This window comes from Notamacropus eugenii, chromosome 5 (assembly GCF_028372415.1).
Source record: "Notamacropus eugenii isolate mMacEug1 chromosome 5, mMacEug1.pri_v2, whole genome shotgun sequence".
NCBI classification, from domain to species: Eukaryota; Metazoa; Chordata; class Mammalia; order Diprotodontia; family Macropodidae; genus Notamacropus; species Notamacropus eugenii.
In genome coordinates this window covers 405,563,767-405,586,001 of record NC_092876.1, presented here as the reverse complement: position 1 = coordinate 405,586,001, position 22,235 = coordinate 405,563,767, and the positions used below count along the sequence as shown (strand labels likewise).

Sequence of the window (22,235 nt, the reverse complement as noted above, 5' to 3'; positions counted from 1 at the left end):
TATGATCACAGAAGACTGGGGGTTCTTAATCTAGAGTTCACTGATAGACTTCAGACCATTAGTGAACTTGGATGGAGGAAAAGTTACTTTTCATTTCATCTATTTATTTCCACTAATCTATTAACTGAAATTCAACAATTCCTTCAATTATGAATTTTAAAAATATGTATTATTTTGAGGTATCCCAAGACACAAAAAGGGAAAAGAACCATTGTAGTATTAGAAATTGTCAGTCTGTTTTTACTGTACCACTATTTATCTACTTATTTTCAATTATGTTACAGAAAGAAAATGTGTTCATACTTTGGCAATACCTGGTTCAAAGCCTGCCTCTGATACTTAAGTTCCCCTCCCCCAGTCTCAGTTTCTTTGTTCACAAAATGGAGATAATAATATCTCCAATACTTAGACAATGGTCAGCTAAGTGGCACAGTAAACAGAGTGCTGGGCCTGGACTCAGGAAGACTTGAGTTCAAATGTGGCCTCAGACACTTACTATGTGACCCTGGGCAAGTCACTTAATCCTGTTTACCTCAGTTTTCTCATCTGTAAAATGAGCTGGAAAAGGAAATGGTAAACCACTCTAGTATCTCTGTGAAGTAAACCCCAAATAGGGTCACCAAGCATTGAACACAACTAAAAAATGACTAAACAACTGAACTTACCTAACAGGGTAGTTGTGAGGTTAAATGACACAGTGAATGTAAACTACTTGTTAAAACTTAACATACTAGTCAGATACGTAAATGCTAGCTATTATCAGATATTCCCAACTCCAATTCCCAATTCTAATTACATATTACCTCAGAAGTAATCTGGTCCATTTGTGTAAGAGGCCTGATACAGTTCAATGAAAAGTTTGATTGAGAGCTTAAAAAACAATGATACTCATTTATCAAAGTAAAAATTCAACCTCATACTTGGCGTTAAAAAAAATTAAGATAATTTCAGTCCATTAAAAATAGAATGATATGTAGCTCAACTATTTTATAATGCAGGGGGAAGGGGAGGGAAACTTTTTTTTTTAATCTTGAATCAAGAGTTTGTCCTTATTTGGCTAAATTTCATCTGTCAATTTTCAGGTAGGCAACATTAAACTCATACATTGTACAAAATGAAAAATCCACTGCAGAATCCCTATAGCTATCAAACATGAACTCCTAGAAATGTGATCCTTTGTTGTAAGATGAGCTCATCTTATGCCATATTACACTAGAGACCCTTAAAACCTAGATATCTTACCTGACCAACTTTGTTTCTTGCCATTTTAATCAGGCCCCTGCCAAGAATGTCCTCCTCAACCATGTCCACACTTATTTACAACCATTATTTAAAACTTATCTTTAGTCCTAGCTCATCCCATCTTTTTTGACTAGTACACATAACTCTTACAGTACTGAATGTTCAAACTACACAATTTTTGCATGCAATTATAATACTGCCTCTTATTTACTCTTTTGAATGATTCTGAGTCTTATCTACAAGGCACAGAAATCCTACTGGGTTTGAATCAAAATTAACATGCTCAACAAAAAGAAGCATTTGGAGAAGTTCATCTACAGAAAAGTCTTGTCTTCTTTGACTTGGAGTCTATGGTAGGTCTCCTTCATGACAAGGCAAATAATGTTTTCCTATTTTGTCTCAAATGTAATTAATATTCAAAAGGCTGAATAAAGTTCTCTCATATATTTCAAGGAACCATGAACAATTCTGACAAATGGACAAGAGGTACTTTCCGTGAAAGCATCTGAGGTTAGCATTTTAAAGTAATTACTAGTAAAAACAAAATTCATCTGGAGGAATGAAAGGCCAAGAATATCAAGGGAATCAAGGAAAAAAGGTGATGCAAGGTAGTGTAGCTGTACTTGATCTCAAACTATACTAGGAAACAGTAATCACCAAAACAATCTGTTGCTGGATAAAAAATAAGAGTGGTTGATCAATGGAATAGATTCTGTATATAACATACAAAACTAAATGACCACAGTAATTTAGCATTTGGTAAACTCAAGATCCCCACTACTGTGGCAAGAACTCACTATGTGACAAAAAATTCTGGGAAAGCTGGAAAGTAGCCAGGCAGAAACTAGGCAAAGACCAGTATCTCACATGGCATACCAAAATAAGATGAAAATGGGTACACAGTTTAGACATAAGCAAATTTGGGGAGCATGGAAAAATTTACCTATCAGATCTATGGATAAGGGAAGAGTTCATGGGCAAACAGAAAATAGAGAGAATCATGGGAGGTAAAATGGATAATTTTGATTACATGAACTTAAGAAGCTTTGCACAAATAAAACAAATGCAGTCAAAATTAGAAGGGGAAGCGGGAAACTGGGAAAACAACTTTATAGCTAACTTCTTGGATAAAGGCCTTATTTCTCAAATATATAAGGAACCAAGTCAAATCTACAAAAATAAGAGCCATTCCCTAATTGATAAAATGTCAGAAGATATGAACAGGCTGTTTTCAGAAGAAATCCAAACTATTAAGTCATATGAAAAAATACTTTAAATCACTAATTAGAAAAATGAAAATTAAAACAACTCTGAGGTACCTCACATGATTAGGTAAAACATGATAGAAAGGGAAAATGACAAAGGCTGGAGAGGATATGGGAAAATTGGTTCACAATTCACTGTTGATGGAGTTGTGAACTGGTCCGACCATTTTGGAACTACGACCAAAAGGATATAAAGATGTGTATACATACATACCCTTTGACCGAACAATACCACTACTAGCTCTGTATCTAACAAAGAGGTCAAAGACAAAGAACTCAGCAGTTCTTTTGTGGTAGCAAAGATTTGGAAACTGAGGGGATGACCCCCCATTGGAAAATGGCTTGGGGAATTTGATATATACATTTTGATATAGTGACTGGGCAAAGGATGAGAGCCTAAACAGTAAAAAGAAATGCCTGTGAAGTCAGTGCTGTCCTGTTATGAGAAGCAGATAGTAGCTGCAACAGGAATGAGACTGGCTTCCTGGAACAGTAGATGGTGCTAATTTTTGCTCTGATAAGTTACTGTAGCAGTGGAGCTACAGAGGAGCAGGGAATTTAAACTTGAAGGCACATTTTTTATCTTCTGATATTCCTGTATATACACAACATACTAACTCAGGACCATAAGAAAAACTGTTTGAGGAATCACATTGAGTGGCAATTCTTTCAGGAAATAAGAAGGTTGTCCTAAAGAGAGATTCTTGTAGTTTTATTTTGAGGTTGGGTTGAATTTTGGCTAGCTACACATTTTAGCATCACTTGCTGCGCTTGCTAGGGTAGGTCACCTATCTTATGCAAAATCTGAGTATCATGAAATTGATGAGAATGAATACCTTTCTATAATTGTTACTTCTTAGAGAAAACCTGAAAAAACTGTTCTGACTTTACCAGTTCATGTTTATAAGTTTTATCTCCTTTCCTTCTACTTGTTCCCTTATTCCCAACCCCATCAACCCCACACTCTAAAGTTATCCCACACTCCCACTGTGTTCTCTGGAATGCCTACTCCATAGATAACAAGTCTTCATCTTAAAGCTTTTCCTTTCCTGCTCCCTCCTGAGGGTCCAGCTTTCTTGACTAACTTTTTCCAGCACAGGGTATACTTCTCATATTCTCTCACTGGTCATGGTGGAGGAGTTGATCCTCACTGCCACTTCCAAGATCTTTTAACAGAATCACTCAGTAACCCTAATCCTCTCTCCTCTGCGTTTCCTGTAATATACATTTAATACTCAATCAAGAATCTAGTGGCTATTGTCTACCATCTTTCAGAACACTACTTCCTTTCTCAAGGAGGACTCTCTCAATGAGTTAAGTGCCTGATTCATAGCCTTTCTCTCCTTCTCAAGTCTTGCTCTCACACTAGAGGACTTGAAAAGAAAATCTATCTTTATACGCATATGGAGAGAGAGAGAGAGAGAGAGAGAGAGAGAGAGAGAGAGAGAGAGAGAGAGAGAGAGAGAGAGACAGACAGACAGACAGACAGACAGACAGATAGATGGATAGATACTCCCTCAAACACTGTAACCTCCTGGTTTCAAGTTACTCATTACTTATGACTTGCTTCTTTACCCCCCCAAAGTCATACATAAAGTCACCACTTACAAGTCTAGAACTCTGAAAATTTCCTCATGATCATAATCTGTTGTCATTCCACCTATCTCTCTGCCCTGCAACACCAAACATCATTCTTTGTTCTCACTGACCTTCAATACCTTCATCCTTTAATTATTTTTAAGGCCATCTCCCCTGCACTGGACATCTATTCCCTTCCCTATTTTGACCCTGTCGTGAAAACAGTTTAACTCTACACTGTTTCCTTCTCTGAGTCCCTTGTCCTTTATTCTACTATAGATCATGCTGTAACAAGCCTTGGCCTTACATTATTCCTGCCATTTGTCGCCTTTCCTCTTATTCGTGTGCTGCTGAAGGAAGCTGGAGGAAATCACAAAACTGCTAAATGGGTCCACTACCAATTTGTTACATAATTTCAAGTGGTTCCTCCTTTATATCTCCCTAATCAATTTATTGTCATTTCCCATCTGGGTGCTCTCTTCATGATCTCCAGAAATTCATCATCTTGGGAGATGAAATCATTTCTGATGCCTGGGTACTCTCTGGCCCCAAGGTCCTTTCCTCCCTCTAGCTGGAGAGGATGGAAGGGGATAGACATCAGAAAGTTCCTCCCAGACCCTCTACCCCTTAAAGAAGGTGCTTAGGACATTCACCTAATCATTTTCCACCTTGACTGCAGACTTCATGATGCTCCTGCACAGGCTTATACCCCCCCACTCCACTTTTCAGCTTATTATGTTGACTTTGAACTCTTTGGGGGCAAGGACATTCTCATACCTTTTCTTTGTGTCCTCAGAATTTCACAATGGCTGGCAAACAGTAGTTGCTTAATAAATGTTTATTGATTCTGACACTATCCTACTTACCACAGAGGCATTTCCAAATCATTTCATCCTTCTCAAAACTGACATGCCCCACCCCCTCCTTTCACTACCACAGCTGAGAAATATGCCTCATTTTCACTGAAAAAAAAAAGAGGTTATCAATATTTCCCTCTTTGATCCTCTTTCTCATCTTGCATCACTCAGAAACCTTCTGCCACTATTAAAAGGGGGGCCTTCTCAGTTGCCTACCCTGGTTCCCTCTACAGCTGGGCCGCCTGGGTCTGGCTCCATCCCCCACATCTGGCCGCCCTGATTCTTGCCCTTTTTCCCTCAGAGAACGTTAGGCTTCCAAATTAACTTCACCCTGCTTAAGGAGCTGCCTAGTTTCATCAAGATTCTCTTGTGGGTCCACTTTTCTTCTGCCACTTGTGGAAGTTTTAAGGGCAAAACAGTTTTCCTAGTTTCATGACCAAATTAGTCCTCCTAAAAATCACACAGTTGAAGTTACCTTTGCCTATCCATTCAGGTTGAATCAGATTTCCCTTCAGTATAGCATTGGAGTCTCTGTATAATATAACGTGGAGCAATTATGTTCTTAGAGATTTTTCTTCTTCTGATCAGTTCTATTACATTGTAGCCTTGGTCTTCCTGTATTGCACTGCTACATTTGTACTTTAAACTGGTTATATGAACCCATATCAGGAATGTTGAAAAATTTCCTTTATCAACTTCATTATTATTCTTACTGCTACTTATAATTGGTGAGCCCTGCAGTCTGGGCTAATAAAGCTCTGAGAGACATTAAGATCACTACAGGTGAAAACCTTATTGGTCATCTCAACTCTTGCAAAAGGTATATCGCTATTTTGACTCTGTGACCAGTATGGGATCTCTGAATATATCTGTGATCTGAACACTATACTTTAGGGAGTAAAAGCTTGGTTTATGTATGAGACCAGCTTACGTGGTCAAACATTTCTACCCATGGTGCAGCTCCTATAGGAATGTAACTAAAGGAGAGAACCATACTATGTGAAATAAAAATCTATTCTCTTCTATAACATATTGTTAGTGTCTTTAGAGATAATGCAATTTGTTTCTAACATAAGTAATGACATTTGCAATAAACTGATGGATTAAAATTTCTGCTAGTTTTTACACAAAATATATGCCTTCGTATACAAATTCTGGATGTAAATGTTTCCATTTGTAGATTCAGAGATCTCAGATTTTTATGAGACTGTGTATGTAAAAATGAAAGTGTAGTTTCTTCACTAAATCTTTTGCAAAGCCAAAGTGTACCTTAACACATGTATATTTATTTAGGAAGGTGACATATTATTCTATTTTATATACTATTCTGTTTTAAAAAGGAAGAAAGTACATTTGAATTGCACACTACTTTAAGTTTGTCGTTCAAATGCCTTAAGGCCTCTTTGTCTTAAAAAGGTTTACTGCATTACAAATATAGCATAGCAAAAAGTCTTTAGATCAGAACTTCAATCTCAATACTGCTCACATTAAACAAAGATTACTGAAATACAGAGATGAACGTTAAAATAAATAACCTTCAATACTTAATAGTTGTACAATTTTTCTGAGGATGCAGGCTGGAAATTTCAAGTGTGTAGAAATGTTCTTTGGTACATTTATGTAGTTACTATAGTAATTCTACAATTTGAGGTGTTTATATTACGCTGGTTGATTTCACAGACTAAGTGTAACTCTAAATATGATTCACCTATACACTCTGAAAACTATAGGCATATTCTTATTGATATTTATCTTCTACATGCACAATCCTATTAAATACATGTTGCATAGAAGAATTAAAATGAATGGGAGAAATCATTAAAACAAAACAAAATACAAAAGAAAATGGTCTGCTTCCACTTGCAATCCAATTTCACAATCCTCTGGATGTGGAAGGCACTTTGCCTCCAGAGTCCATTGGAAATTTAAGTCCTTGCATTGCAATGAAGTACCAAGTCTACTAGAAAAATCCCTCCCACACTCTGGTTGTAGTTGTGTACATTTTCTCTTGGTTCTGCTTCTTTCACTGAGCATAAGTTCATATAAATCTTTCTAGGCCTCTCTGAAATCTTCCTGGTCATCGTTACTCATAGCACAATAGTATTCCATTACATTCATATACCACAGCTTGTTCAGCCATTCCCCAACTGATGGGCATCCCCTTGACTTCCAGTTTTTGGCCACCATAAAGAGAGCTGCTATAAATATTTATTGTACATGTGAGACCCTTTCCCATTTCTGTGATCTCTCGGGAATACAGTCCTAGAAATGGTGTTGCTGGGTCAAAGGGTATGCATATTTTTGTAGCCCTCTGGGTATAGTTCCAAATTGCTCTCCAGAATGATTGGATCAGCTTATAGTTCCACCAACAATAAATTAGTGTTTCAACTCTCCCACATCTTCTCCAATATTTATCATCTTCCTGTTCTGTCATGTTTGCCAATCTGATAGGTGTGATGTGGTATCTCAGAGTTGTTTTGATTTGCATCTCTCTAATCAATAGTGATTTAGATCATTTTTTTATATGACTATAAATATCTTTAATTTCTTCCTGCCTATTCATATCCTTTGACTATGTATCAATTGGGGAATGACTTGTATTCTTGTACATCTGACTCAGTTCTCTATATATTTTAGAAATGAGGCCTTTATCACAGACACTAGTTGCAAAAATTCTTTCCCAGTTTTCTGCTTCCCTCCTAATCTTGGTTGTATTGGGTTTGGCTGCGCAAAAAGTTTTCAGTTTAATATAATCAAAATTATACATTTTGCACATCATAATGCTTTCTATCTCTTCTTCAGTCAGAAATTTTTCCCTTCTCCATAAATCTGATAAATATAGTACTCCTTGCTTCACTAATTTGTTTATAGTATCAATCTTTATACCCAGATCATGGTACCCATTTGGACTTTATTCTTGTGTACGGTGTCAGGCATTGGCCTATGCCTAGTTTCTGTCACATGGTTAACCGGTTTTCCCAGCAATTTTTGTCAACAGTGAGTTCTTATTCCAGAAGCTGGCGCCCTTGGGTTTATCAAACAGTAAATTGCTATATTCATTGACTACTGTGACTTGAGTACCTAACCTATTTGACAGGTCTACCCTTCTGTTTCTTAGCCATTACCAAGTGGTTTTGATAATAGCTGCTTTATAATAAAATTTGAGATCTGGTAGAGCTAGGCCTCCTTCCCTAGCATTGCTTTTTATTAGTTCCCATGATATTCTGAACCTTTTGCTCTTCCAGATGAATTTTGATATTATTTTGTCTAGCTCTACAAAATAAGTATCTCATAGTATGATTGGTATGGCACTGAATAAGTAAATTAATTTAGGTAGAATTGTCATTTTTATTATATTGGCTCAGCCTACTCACGAGCAACTGATGTTTTTCCAATTACTTAGACCTGACTTTATTTGTGTGAAAAGTGTTTTGTAATTGTGTTCATATAGTCCTTGGGTTTGTTTTGGCAAGTAGCCTCTTTATCGTGTCTGCTGTCACTTTAAATGGGATTTCTCTTTTTATCTCTTGCTGTTAGGCTTTGTTAGTAATACAAAGAAATGTAGATGACTTATGTGGGTTTATTTTGTAACCTACAACTTTGCCAAAGTTGTTTATTATTTCAAGTAGTCTTTTACTTGATTCTCTGGGATTCTTTCAGTTTATCATCATATCATCTGCAAAGAGTGATAACTTAGTTTCTTCTTTGCCTATTGCAATTCCTTCAATTTCTTTTTCTTCTTTTATTGCTACCGTTAGCATTTCTAATACCATGTTGAATAACAGTGGTGATAATGGACATCCTTGTTTCACCCCTGATTTTACTGGAAATGTATCTAGTTTATCCCCATTGCATATAATGCTTGTTGGTGGTTTTAGGTAGATACTGCTTATTATTTTTCTGAAAAGTTCCATTTATTCCTTTGCTTTCCAGTGTTTTCAATAGGAATGGGTGTTGTATTTTGTCAAAAGGTTTTTCCACATCCATTGCGAAAATCATGTGGTTTCTGTTAGTTTTGTTGTTGATATGATAAATAATGCTAATAGTTTTCCTAATATTGAAGCAGTCCTGCATTCTTGGTATAAATCCTATTTGATCATAAGATAAGTTGCTGTATTCTTTTTAAGATCTTATTTAAAATTTTTGCATCTATATTCATTAGAGAAATTGGCCTATAATTTTCTTTCTCAGTTTTGGTTCTTCCTGGTTTAGGTATCCGAGCCATTATCTGTGTCATAAAAAGAATTTGGTAGGACTCCTTCTTCCCCAATTTTCCCAAATAGTCTATATACTACTGGAATTAACTGATCTTTAAATGTTTGATAAAATTCACTTGTAAATCCATCTGTCCATGGAGATTTTTTCCTAGGGAGTTCATTGATGGCTTGTTCAATTTCTTTTTCTGAGATATGGTTATTTAAGTATTCAGCTTCCTCTTCTGTTAATCTGGGCAATTCAATTGTAGTCCCAGCTCCTTTGCCTTACAGAATATCATATTCCTATTCCTTTGATCTTTTAATGTATTAGCTGCAAGGTCCTGTGTGATCCTGACTGTAGCTCCTTGATATTTGAATTGTTTCTTTCTGGATGCCTGTAGTATTTTCTCCTTCATCTGACAATTCTGGAATTTGGCAATGACATTCCTTAGTGTTTTTAGTTTGGGATTCCTTTCAGGAAGTGAACAGTGGATTCTTTCAATGACTATTTTGTCCTCTGGATCTAGTACTTCTGGGCAGTTTTCCTTGATGATTTCTTGGAAGATATTTTCCAGGCTTTTTTCTTCATCATTGCTTACTGATAGATCAATAATTCTTAGATTTTCTCTCCTGGATCTAATTTCCAGGTCAGTTGCTTTTCCAATTAGATATTTTACATTTTTTTCAATCTTTTCATTCTTTACATTTTGTTTGACTGATTCTTGATGTCTCATAGAGTCATTAGTTTCGATTTGCCTGATACTAATTTTTGTCAAATTGTTGTCTTAGTTAACTTTTGCATCTCCTTTTCCATCTGTTCAATTATTCCTTTTAACGAGTTATTTTCTCCAGTTAGGTTTTGTACTTACTTTTCTATTTGTCCAATTTTCCTTTTAAATTCTTCTGATTTCTTTTTTCATATTTTTAAAATCACTGGTCAGTTTTTCTTCAATTTCTCTAATTTGACTTTTAAAAATCCTTCCTCAGCTCTTCCAAGAAGGCTCTTTGTGCTTCAGACCAGTTCATATTCCCTTCTGAAGTTTCAGATGGGAGTACAGTCTCAATGCTGACCTCTTTGGTATTCATGTTTTGGTGCTTGTCCCCACAGAAAGATTCTATGGTCTTTTCTGCTTTGCTTCTTACTCATGATGATCACCCTTTTCCTGGTTTTTAAAGTGGATCTCGGTATCTGGGGCACAGAGGGTCCTGCCACAGAGTTCTTGTGCCTAAAACTTGAGGCTTTGTGTGTTGTGGCCTCTGGTTCTTTCAGCTAGAAGCTAAAATGCTTCAGCTTACCTGGTGCTGAGCTGGCTGGTGTTGGAAAGCATAGGTCAGGTGAAGTCTTTTTGGGTTTCCCTGGAGTTAACCTGAAGCTAGCTGCATTAAGTGTAGGGGAGGGCTGGTTTGGCCATAGGAGGTCTCCTCTGCTCAGCTAGAGCATAGGCAAGCTCAGTGGTTGCTGATCCTGTCTGTGCTAGTGTCTCCCTGATTTCCCTGGTGTGCTGAGGCATGCCTGGGGTCCTAGTGTTGGCGGTTGCGGGCTTCACTCCCCTGGAGCTCAGGATCTTCTCCCAGTTTGCTGAGGTGGGGCTATCTGGGACAGCTCTGTTCCTGCACTGGTCCTCTTCAGCCACAGCAAGAAGGACCCTCCTTAGTGATCTTCCTAGCCTCACAGGCTAAAAGACTGTTTATCCCTTTTGCTGCTCCCACTGTTCCAGGATTTTTCCTGAGGAGATATTCTCTGGGTTCTTCAAGGTCAACAAGGGGAGTGCAATAGCAATTACCGATCACTTCACCATCTTTGCTCCCGGAAGTAGTTCAAATCAACAGCTCTTTTTCAACAGAACTAGCATACTCAAACCCCTCCCCCAGCCTTCTATGCTCTAGGTCAGGAGTGGGGAACCTGCAGCCTTGAGGTCACATATGGTCCTCTAGGTACTTGGGTGCAGTCTTTAGACTGAGTCCAAGTTTTACAGAACAAATTCTTTCATCAAGGGGATCTGTTCTGTGAAGTTTGGATTCCGTCAAAGGGCCACACTTGAAGACCATATGTGGCCTCGAGGCTGTCTGTTTCCCACCCCTGTGCTATGTTAATCATTCTGAATTCCTTCAATTGTCACATGGCATAATTTCAAGAACCTTTATCAACCTAGTTGTTCTTCTTTGGACATTCTTCAGCTTATCAATTTTGTTCCTAATATGTAAGACCCCAAACTAAATGAAATATGCTCTGAATGTGAATGTAGTCTGACCAAATATATTTGGACTATCACTTCCCTCATTCTGGAAGCTATCTTTTTCTTAATGAAACCTAAGCTCTTGTAAGCTTTTTGACTACTATATCATAGTCAACTCCTATTAGCTTGTAGGCCAATAAAATATCTAGATCTTTAACAATGCATCCTTCATTTTGTACCTTGGGAAGTTAATTTTTTGAACCTAAATGTGAACATTTAACTTTATGTCAACTAACTGAATCCTCTGTGGGTTTCCCTGCACACAACCAATATAGGCAGCAAAAAAACTGATGAATTTTCTGCTTATGCTTTTAGTCATTTTGTAACTGACATTCTTCTTTTTGGACTTCTTCCTGGGACTCCAGTGTTTCAAAGAATAAAATCATCATCAACAACAAAAGACCAAAGGAAGCACCAATTAGATGTCTGAGTAGAATAAAAAAATAGTATAAAATGCATAAAACACTATTTCTTAAGAAAACAAAACACAAAAATCTTTAAAACTTACTGTTCATGGAAGTCCAGCATTGGTGGCTCAAACCGTATAGGTCTGCAGTTCCCCCGGTACAGGGATACACTGTAAGCAGTAGAAGAAAAGAGTATTATAATAAAACCAGTTCTCAAAGCACACATTTCCCTAATCCAAAGACTCTTAACCCAGGGTAAGAACTTGTTTGTTTTTTACCTGACAAATGTATTTCAACATAATCTGTTTCCTTTGTCATATATAACATATATGTGTGTAACTATATAATATACATATATGTATAGATTCACATATATGTATGTTTTATTTTATGCATTAAAAGACCCATTATTCTGAGGAGTCCTTTGGCTTCATCAAACTGCCAAAGAAGTCCATAACAGAAAAGAACTCTGCCCTGATCCAAGCTCAAAAAGCAGTAGCTTTCTTATCTTTCAAATTAGATTTTATGAAAAGATTCTTAACAAGTACCAAATAAAATGGGTATTTCCATATACATAAAACAGAAAAAGAGGACTGTACATGAAAGTGCAAATCTCTATACACAGAACTTGCATCTCTTTCAACACATGATAAATTCAACATATAATTTTCAAACTTGTCTTCTAGTCTATGATTGCAGCTTTTGCTCTGCTGTCTTCTGTAGTTTTTTTTCTGTGCAAGAAATTTCTTTAATAAAAGCAGAGATTTTTGTTACTCAGACATGATTTTAAAGGAAGACTATTAACGCTAACCTGTGTTTTGTTAATGTAATAGAAACAGTTTCTCTGAGTTGTGTGGATATGCATAGAAAATAGCAAATATTTCTTCACATTTACTGAATAAAGGGATGTTCAGTTATGCTTAAGTATACAGATTTTAAAATGACATTGTTGTAACATATTACAAGAAAATTACATATTACTAGACTTTTTTTTTTTTTGAGTAAAAGAAGACCAGACCTGTCATTTCATTGGTAAAAGAAATTCTCAGTAAGGAAATTCTCTCTACCAATGCCTGTCATTCACGGTTCCCCAGTTAACTGGGACAATGAGAGGATAATGACAGAGATTTGTCCAGAGTCATAAAGCCCATGCGTCAGAAGTGACATTTTATAAGAGACCATGGCCAAATTCAACATACACAAGAGAAGGGAGGCTTAATGAAACAAAACTGCCAAGGATGAATTCCATAAGCTGTGGTATAGTCAAGAAATTCAGCTGCACTAAGCCTAGAAAGCCCCTTTCCACAAAAACAGAGCAAAGATTCCCTTATTCAATAATAAGGAAAAGCTTTGAATTGGTGATGTGGCTCCTTGGCTCTACAGGTATAGGAATGCACACAGTTCAAGAGACTTAAAGTTCCTCCAACCTCGTGGGACCTTTACCTGATAATAGAGATTACTGGACTGAGGGAAGTCCTTATGAAGAAAAGAGGGGGCTAGATGGGTAGACTGGATGGGTAGCACTGCCATCATTGCTATGTGTTTACTAACTGAATTTTTGCTGAATAAGCACATGTGAATTTAGGGTAGCTTTTAGACCCTTATCACAAATTTAGACTCAGTTCTTCCTGACTCCAGACAGGTCTCCACTATGTTACTTTATTTCTTGCTACTGGATTTCTAGATAGTAATTTCCATTATTAAAAAAGCTAATTAATCTGAAATTTCTGGCCTCAGTATAAATAGCTGAAAGTGATTTCTTATTTGTCACTGTAACTAACTTCTCATTTTAAAAAATTCTGAGCACTGAATATAATGTACAGATGTTAGCTACTGTATGGGAGGTGTGCATATACCTAATAATCTGTTCATATAAAGGGCAACTAGGCAGCATATTATATGGAGCACTGGGCATGGAATAAAGAAAACCTGAGTTCAAGACCTCGGAAACTTACAAACTGTGACCCTGGTCGAGTCATTTAGCTTTTGTCTCATTTAAACCTGTAAAATGGGGAAAATAAAAGCAGCTCCTAGGGTTGCTGTAATGATAAAATGAGATAATATTTACAAAGCACTTTGCAAACCTTAAAGCAATGCATAATTTATAGATCATATAGCAACAGCTGCAGTCTTTGGATATGATTCTGCCATCATCATTCTTCTCTTTCCCATCTTTCTTTGCAAAGTATTTTTACAATCACATGAAAGAATGCTTCATAGATAATAAGAGAAGTACAAATCAGAACCACCCTGAAGTTTCACCTCACTCTTCACAAAATGATGAAGATGACAAAAAATGTAAAAAGCCAAATACATCTTTTATTCACATACAATACGATATTTATTAAGCTCTTGTTATGTGCCAGGAAGTATGTGGTGATGCAAATGAAAAAAAGGAAAGCTCTACCCTCAAGCAGCTTATAAAGGGAAAACAATACAAGAAAGCAATCTCAAAGGGGTAGAGAAGGTACTTGGAAAAATCGTGAGATGGGAACACACAGTAAGGCACTGTTGGTAGAGTTGTGAAATAGTACAACCACTTTGGAAAGCAATACGAAATTAGCCAAAAAAAGTGATTAAAATTATCTATGACCATTAAGCCAGAGAATCCATTACTGGGTTCGTACCTTAAAAAAGTCACTGATAAAAAGATAATTCTTCATATACACCAAAATATTTATAGCAGTACTTTTTGTGATAGCAAAGAAATTGAAACAAAGTAGATGATTAGCAGTTAAGGAATGGCTAAACAAATAGTTGTATATGAATGTAATGGAATTATTATTGTGCTGTAAGAAATGATTTATATGATGAATACAGTAAAGCATGGAGAGATCTATAAGAAACAAGAATGAAGAAGAACAAAGCAAACAATATACACAATGATTACAACTATGTAAACAGAAAGATCAACTACACACACACACACAAATCAAAAGTGAATGAAACAAAATTATAAAGCATCCTTCCAATGAAGTGATATGAAAATACACCTCCAAACTACTCCTTCGTAAAGGTGTGAGGTCTACAAGTGTTGAACATTGTATGTTTTCAGACTTTTTCTATGTTGTGCTGATTTTTGTCTTTTTTTTCTTAAAAATATTGTTTGTTATATGGGATGGTTCTCTGGGAGGGAAAGAGAACAATGGATGGATTGGGAGGATTGTTAGGGAAAACAGCAACGATACAATAAACAGAAGACATCAATTAAAACATTTTTAAAGTACACATAAACACTAAGAATTGTTAGATATGAAGGAAAAGGATTAAAGACATTTAGTAAGCCAACTAACACTTCAAAATAGTAATTTAAAAGTAACTCAAATGAAAAAAGGAAGAGTTCAAAATACCAGCATAAACTGATACTAACCAAAGCCCAACTTTATCAGGTATGTGAATCTCAGTGACATGTTTAAGAAGATGGCACCAGCACATAATTTTTTTACTTTTACACTCAACTCAGAAAAAACAGAAGAGTGGGAGCATTAAGGACTGAACACAATGAAGATATCCGTTTCTATCTGTACTAGTTAATAAGACTTCCTTACTTCTAGTTTATGCCCAAGTTATACTCTGTATTCAAGCATCCAGAGAAGAGCTGAAGACCAAAGAAAAATAACACTAGGCATAAAACTCAGAATCATCCTAACAATCAAAAACTAGCCCTTGCTACATAGCTGTCAGGTACAGCAAGGCATATGTAACACTTAGAAGATGACATGTGTAAAGCTGCTTGCATACCTTAAGGCTATGGTAAGTGAAAGATGAAATGACCGAGTAAAGAAAGGTTCAAGCTTCCAAGCATTTAGGTTTATTAAGCAAGGAATGCCAATTGCCTAACAAATTGGAACTGGAGGTGGAGTGCAGGCTGGCACACAGTGCAGACTGGCACAGAGCACAGGCCAGTGCAGGCTGTGAGGCAGGGACAGGACCCGGAACAGGCTTCAGGGAGCCACCAGCAAAAGTAGTTCTCAGATTGCTCAACCCACAAATGCTACAGACAGCTTCAAAGGTCAGTGGGAGGGTTCCTTCACCCAAGAGAGAGGGGAGCACGGTCTGGACCCCCAGCAGCAGCCACTGCATTAGCAGTTTCCATTTTTGGAGACCTCTGCCAAGAGCCCTGGGGGAACGGACCTGCTGATCTGAATCTCAGCTCTGAGTGGCAGCCCTGGGAGACCTCCTCTTAAAATCCTTGGGGCAACTGAGACACTAATCTGAGTCTCAGCTCAGAGTTTGGCCCTGGGGTGAGGAGAAGCACTGGTGTGGTGGAGCAGGAGGCTGTTGTGGTGAGGGAATTCTAACTGCAGATTCTGGGCAGAAAAGTTTTTGGTTACTCCCAGACTAGTGTGCAGACCAGGAGAGGAGTAAACTCCTCTCCCTTGATTGTGCCACCTTGGAGGAACTGAGAACTTATGGGTCTCCAAAGTAAACTCTCCTCTTGACAAAGAACTCAAAAGTCAAGTAACTGGCTGGCCAAAAAGGGGACAAAGAATAAGACAATAGAAGGTTACTTTCCTGGTGAACAGGTATTTTCTTCCATCCTTTCAGGTGACAAGGAACAATTTAGGTCTTCAGAGAAAGACCTAAAAGTCAAGGATTCTGCATGCAAAACCTCCAAAAATAAATAAGCAATAGTCTCAGGTCATGAAAGAGCTCAAAAAAAATTTTTGAAAATCAAGTAAGAGAGGTGGAGGAAAAATTGGGAAGAGAAATGAGAGAATGCAAGAAAATCATGAAAAGAATGTCAACAGCTTGCTAAAAGAGACCCCCCCCAAAATGCTGAAGAAACTAGCACCTTAAAAAATAGACTAACTCAAATGGCAAAAGAGGCCCAAAAAGCCAATGAAAAGAATGTTTTAAAGAGCAGGATTAGCCAAATGGAAAAGGAGGTTCAAAAGCTCACTGAAGAAAACAGTTCTTTCAAAATTAGAATGGAACAGATGGAGGCTAATGACTTTATGAGAAAGCAAGAAATCACAAAACAAAACCAAAAGAATGAAAAAATGGAAGATAATGTGAAATATCTCATTGGAAAAACAACTGACCTGGAAAACAGATCCAGGAGACAATTTAAAAATTATGGGACTACCTGAAAGCCATGATCAAAAAAGGAGCCCAGACATCATATTTCATGAAATTATCAAGGAAAACTGCCCTGATACTCTAGAAATAAATATTGAAAGAATCCACTGATCACTTTCAGAAAGAGATCTGAAAAGAGAAACTCCTAGGAATATTGTAGCCAAATTCCAGAGTTCCCAGGTCAAGGAGAAAATATTGCAAAGCAGCTAGAAAGAAACAACTTGAGTATTGCGGAAATACAATCAGGATAATACAAGATCTATCAGCTTCTACATTAAGGGATTGAAGGGCTTGGAATAGGATATTCCAGAAGTCAAAGGAACTAGGATTAAAATCAAGAATCACCTGCCCAGCAAAACTGAGTATAGTACTTCAGGGGAAAAAAATAGGCATTCAGTGACATAGGGGACTTTCAAGCATTCTTGATGAATAGAAAATCTGATTGTCAAACACAAGAATCAAGAGAAGCATGAAAAGGTAAACAGGAAAGAGAAATCATAAAGGACTTTCTAAAGCTGAACTGTTTATATTCCTACATGGAAAGATAATATTTGTAACTCTTAAAACTTTTCTCAGTATTTGGTTAGTTGGAGGGATTACACACATACACATACACACACGCATACATATATATAGACAGAGAGCACAGGGTGAGTTGAATAAGAGATGACATCTAAAAAAATAAAATTAAGGGGTGAGAGAGGAATATATAGGGAGGAGAAAGAGAAAAATGTAATGGGGAAAATTATCACTCATAAAAGAGGCAAGAAAAAGCTTATTCAATGGAGAAGAAAAGGGAGGAGGTAAGAGGGAAAAAGTGAAGCTTACTCTCTTTACATCTGGCTCAAGGAGGGAATAATGTGCTCAATTAGGTATGAAAATCTATCTTACACTACAGGAAAGTATGGGAGAAGGGGGCAAGCAGGGTGAGGGGGATGACAGAAAGGAGGGCAAATGAGAGGAGGGAGTAATTTGAAGTCAACACTTATGGGGAGGACAAGGTCAAAAGAGAGAATAGAATAAATGGGGGGCAGGATAGCATGGAGGGTAATATAGTTAGTCTTATACAACATGACTATCATGGAAGTCTTTTGCAAAACTACACACGTACAGCCTGTATTGAATTGCTTGCCTTCTCAATGGGGATGGGTGGGAAGGGAGGAAAGGAGAGAAGTTGGAATTCAAAGTATTAGGAATGAATGTTGAGAACTGTTTTGCATACAACTGGGAAATAAGAAATACAGGTAGTGGGGTATAGAAATCTATCTTGCCCTACAAGAAAGGAGAGAAGAAGGAGATAAGGGAGGTGAGGGGTGTGATAGAAGGGTGGGCATATTGAGGGAAGGGGTAATCAGAATGCAAGACGTTATGGGGTGGGAAGAGGGGAGAGATTGGGAGGAAATTTGGAACTCAAAATTTTGTGTAAATGAATATTGAAAACTAAAAATAAATAAATAAACAAAAGAAAAAAAAAACAAATTGGAACTGGACCCCAAATATAGGAGGCAACAGATTCTTATACATTAAAAACAATCAAATAACACCATTTGATTAAAGGGAAACAATTAACTAGGATATAACATTAGGTAATTTGATTTCTAATTGGAGGAAAGATGAGGGGTTTTCCAAGCTGGGAGAGGAAGAGTGAACAGGTACAATTCCCCGAAATCAGAAAAAGACGTGTCCCACTCCCCCAACAGTGCTTGTGAACAATTAAAGGAACACAGAAACAATAAATGATTGATTGGTACAGGGTTAGTTTTCAGATAAGACTGATATGGGCTGCTCAAGATATATAGTTTTGAGAAAACTCCTTGCATCAATCTTTGGGTCTGAGTTTCTGGTCAGCATAACCTAGGTCCCTAGTTAAGGATCTATAAACAGCAGGTAGAAGTGGTCCAGTTGCCCAGCCATGCAGGGCTAGGGTCTAAAATACAACAAGATTTTCTTACAATTTCTACACAGTTTTCTCACAAGACAGAAACTGAATTAGACTTCTAACTGAATAGGAAGAAAACCACTAACTCCAGAATTGAGTCACAAGTTGGAGTCAGTGCGGTTCATTCACTTCCCACAAGGCTGTATTTTGTTATTATTACAATCAATTTCTGCTTTTTTCACAACTTTAATATATAGAGTAATACAAAGATAACTCATGCTCCCTATGAAATAAGAACTTATTTTTAGTATTTCTGTTAAAACAGGTTCATAAAATCTCAGAGTTAGAACAGACTTCAGAATATTCCAACTCGTATCTGAGTGAGAATCCCCAAACATGTTCACCTAGCCTTTGAAAACCCTTAATTGAGGGCGAACACCTAATATATGCCCTAATTTGAATACCTCCTTCACTGCTGAACACTGTACTCTTCCTTCAACATCCAAGTCATGCTCTTACTCTTTCATTAATTCTTCACTAACAACCCCAACTCATCTCTCTCCTAAAGCCCCTAATTTCTGTAATACTCAGTTGACCTTAAGCATGCTTACACCCTTTCAAAGTTCACAGTGTGAGACAAATGGTGTAGGTACAGAGTTAAACCAGGAATCAGTAAAAGTTGTGTTTGACACGTACATATCTGTGTGACACATACATATCTGTGTGATTCCGGGTATATCACAAACTCAGTCCAAAGAAACTCTCTAAGATTATAAATTGCAGAGAGGGTGTCAATCTGCATTGGTAAAAGAAATATCTTCATTAAAAGTTCCCTAATCCAGCGTTTCTCAAATTGAGGCATAGGACCCCTTTTTAGCACATTCGCATAGGGCTTTATTTGCAAACTCAGGGTGCTGAAGAAAGTAAAATAATTTCCACAATAACACTAAAACATTTTAATTTATAATATGGTAAGTATCGATAGATTTAAACCACATAAACAAAAGTTCTTTTATGGTGGAGATCCTCAATAGTTTAAGAGTGTAAAAGAGGTTCAGAGATCAAAGTATATGAGAACTGTTGCCTTAGAAGAAGAATGAAATAATGGGCCAGATCAAAACAAAAAAAAAAAAGAAAGAAAGAAAAAAGACAACCACTCACAAATTTAAATTTAAATATGTAAAAAATTCAAAGAAAAAAAAACCCAAAGGATAAGATTAAAAAAAAAAAGCTGTGGAAAATTACTAACAAAGATATTCCATCCCTGTTGGTTGGTTTGTTGTGATTAAAAAAAAAAAACCAAGAGTGTCTATATTAACCTTGATATTTGAGGCCTGAATGATAATTACAATGTGATTATGTGAGGTGAGTAAAATAATTTGACAAAGACGCTAATTAACAGAAAAATCATCCATGATTTTTATGTCATGTTCTAGATAAATTGGATACTCATCCTTCACATTACTGCCAGAATAATCTTCCTTATTCACAGATGTACTCATGTCACATACACAGATGTACTCTGCTGAAAAACCTTCAGTATCTCTAGTACTGATTGCTTAACAAGTTTAAACTTCTAAGTCTGGAATTCAATGTTCATTAAAAGGCATAGCTTGTAAGATTTTAAAACTTTTTCTCATGCTATTCAATGAGTCAAGCAGCCTTCTACGTGCTAGATGCTGGGGATAATTTTGACTTCTTGCTCCTGAGGGAGAAGAAGATAAAAGACAATCTGAGCAGAGTATGGAGAATAAAATTATGTAGGTGACTTGTAGTGTCTTGAACACTGAGAAAACTAGAAGAAGGCCAATTTCCAGATTCAGACATTGGTCTAGTTTCTACTTATGGATTGAAAATAAATAAACAAACAAATAAATAGATTTAAAAGCATTATTAATAAGTGCTTACCACAAGTGATGCCATGACTTGCAAGTGAACTGGATTTAAGTATGAGGGATGGCTGTGCAAAGTCATCAGTATCACTTTCTCCTCCAGAATCATCTGGATCCAGTGACAGGATAAAGATCAGGATGACTGGAGATGGGCCTGGTGCAGTGGGAGACATTGGCCTTTTTAAGCTAAGGTCTTTCCAAGCTCTCACTTTGACTCAATCAATGCCCTTTCAGTGATTAAGGATAGGTGTATGTTTGTCCTTTGTTGCCAAAAACAACCATGCCATCAGAGAAATAACGACATGACTTGCACTTGATTTTGTTTTTGAGTGATTGAAGGCTGTGCAGGTCACCAGCCTCACTTGTCTTCCAGAGTCATCTGGTTCACTGACCAGCTATTCATCAGGATGACTGGAGATGACCCAGGATGAGGCAACTGGGGTTAAGTGACTTGCCCAAGGTCACACAGCTAGTGAGTGTCAAATGTCTGAGGTGAGATTTGAACGCAGGTCCTCCTGACTCATGTACTGGTGCTGTATCCACTGCACCACCTAGTCGCCCTTAAGAACAGGTAAGAAATAAGCTGAAGATAGGCCTCTTTTACTTGATTAAAAAAAAAATCAATTTGGGAGGGGAAGATTCTCAGAGTTTCAGGCCAAAATGAAACATTACTTCATGTCAAGTGTGAGAAGACCTAGTAGACCTCAGGGTGAAGGAGAAAAGGCTTTTCTTCATTGTCAATGTCTATTAAGGAGAACACTTAAGTATTAAGGAGGATGAAGAAGAATAAAAGAAGATCAAAGAGTACAAAACAGAGAAGAAGTAGACTGCAATGGAACAAAAAGCAAGTAGCTGGCAAAAAAGCGGCAAGATAAGAAAAGGTGGCAAAAGGAACAATTATAGGGTTAAAAAAACAGAGTAGAATCATGGGTAGGGAAATTCAGTGGAAAAAAAGGAACATGGTTGGTTGAAAACTGAAGGGAAGGTAGCTGTAACTATGGCATAAATGTGACAAAGGGAACGGGGTTGAAAATTGTTAAGATTGCTGTAAAAATTTTAAATACTTAGGTTGACTGTGGCTCAGATCATGACCTTTTTGCAAAAGTCAAGACAAATTGAATAAAGTGGGGAAAAAACATCAGACTATACAGGTACTAACTAAATAACATCCCTTATGAATATGAAGTGGAAGTGAATAAATTCAAGGGATTAAATCTGGTAGATAGAGTGCTTGAAGACAGAGGTTTACAATATTGTACAGAAGGGAGCAAAACAAAACTTTTCAAAGATTAAGAAGAGCAAGAAAACAAGAAGGCTGTCTGATTGATGAGGCTTTACAAAACAACTAAGGAAAGATGAAGAGAGAAAGGCAAAGGAGAAACAGAAAGATATACCCAAATGAATGTAACTAATTCCAGAAAACAGCAAGGGGAGACAAGAATATTTTCTTAAAGGAGCAATGCAAAAAAATACAAGAAAACAATAAAATGGGAAAGATGAGATCTCGTCAAGAAAATTAGAGCTATCAGCAATCATCAAAATCACTTGGTACTGGTGGTCAATGACTATAGCAGTCAAACCCAGGGATCTCAGCTTCAGG

At 37.0% G+C, this 22,235-nt stretch overlaps 1 protein-coding gene and 1 pseudogene across 3 annotated transcripts in view; one reads left to right on the top strand and one right to left on the bottom strand.

Annotated features, from left to right (window-relative positions):
* The window catches only part of TMEM131 (transmembrane protein 131), a 274,693-nt gene that overhangs the window by 86,693 nt on the left and 165,765 nt on the right, over positions 1-22,235 (bottom strand). For all 3 annotated transcript variants that reach the window (XM_072614596.1, XM_072614595.1, XM_072614597.1), the window contains one exon: positions 11,884-11,952. In XM_072614596.1, the coding sequence (XP_072470697.1) occupies positions 11,884-11,952 (69 nt within the window). The remainder of the gene's footprint in view (positions 1-11,883; positions 11,953-22,235) is intronic.
* LOC140503685 (synaptophysin-like protein 1) lies at positions 1,701-5,919 on the top strand (annotated as a pseudogene).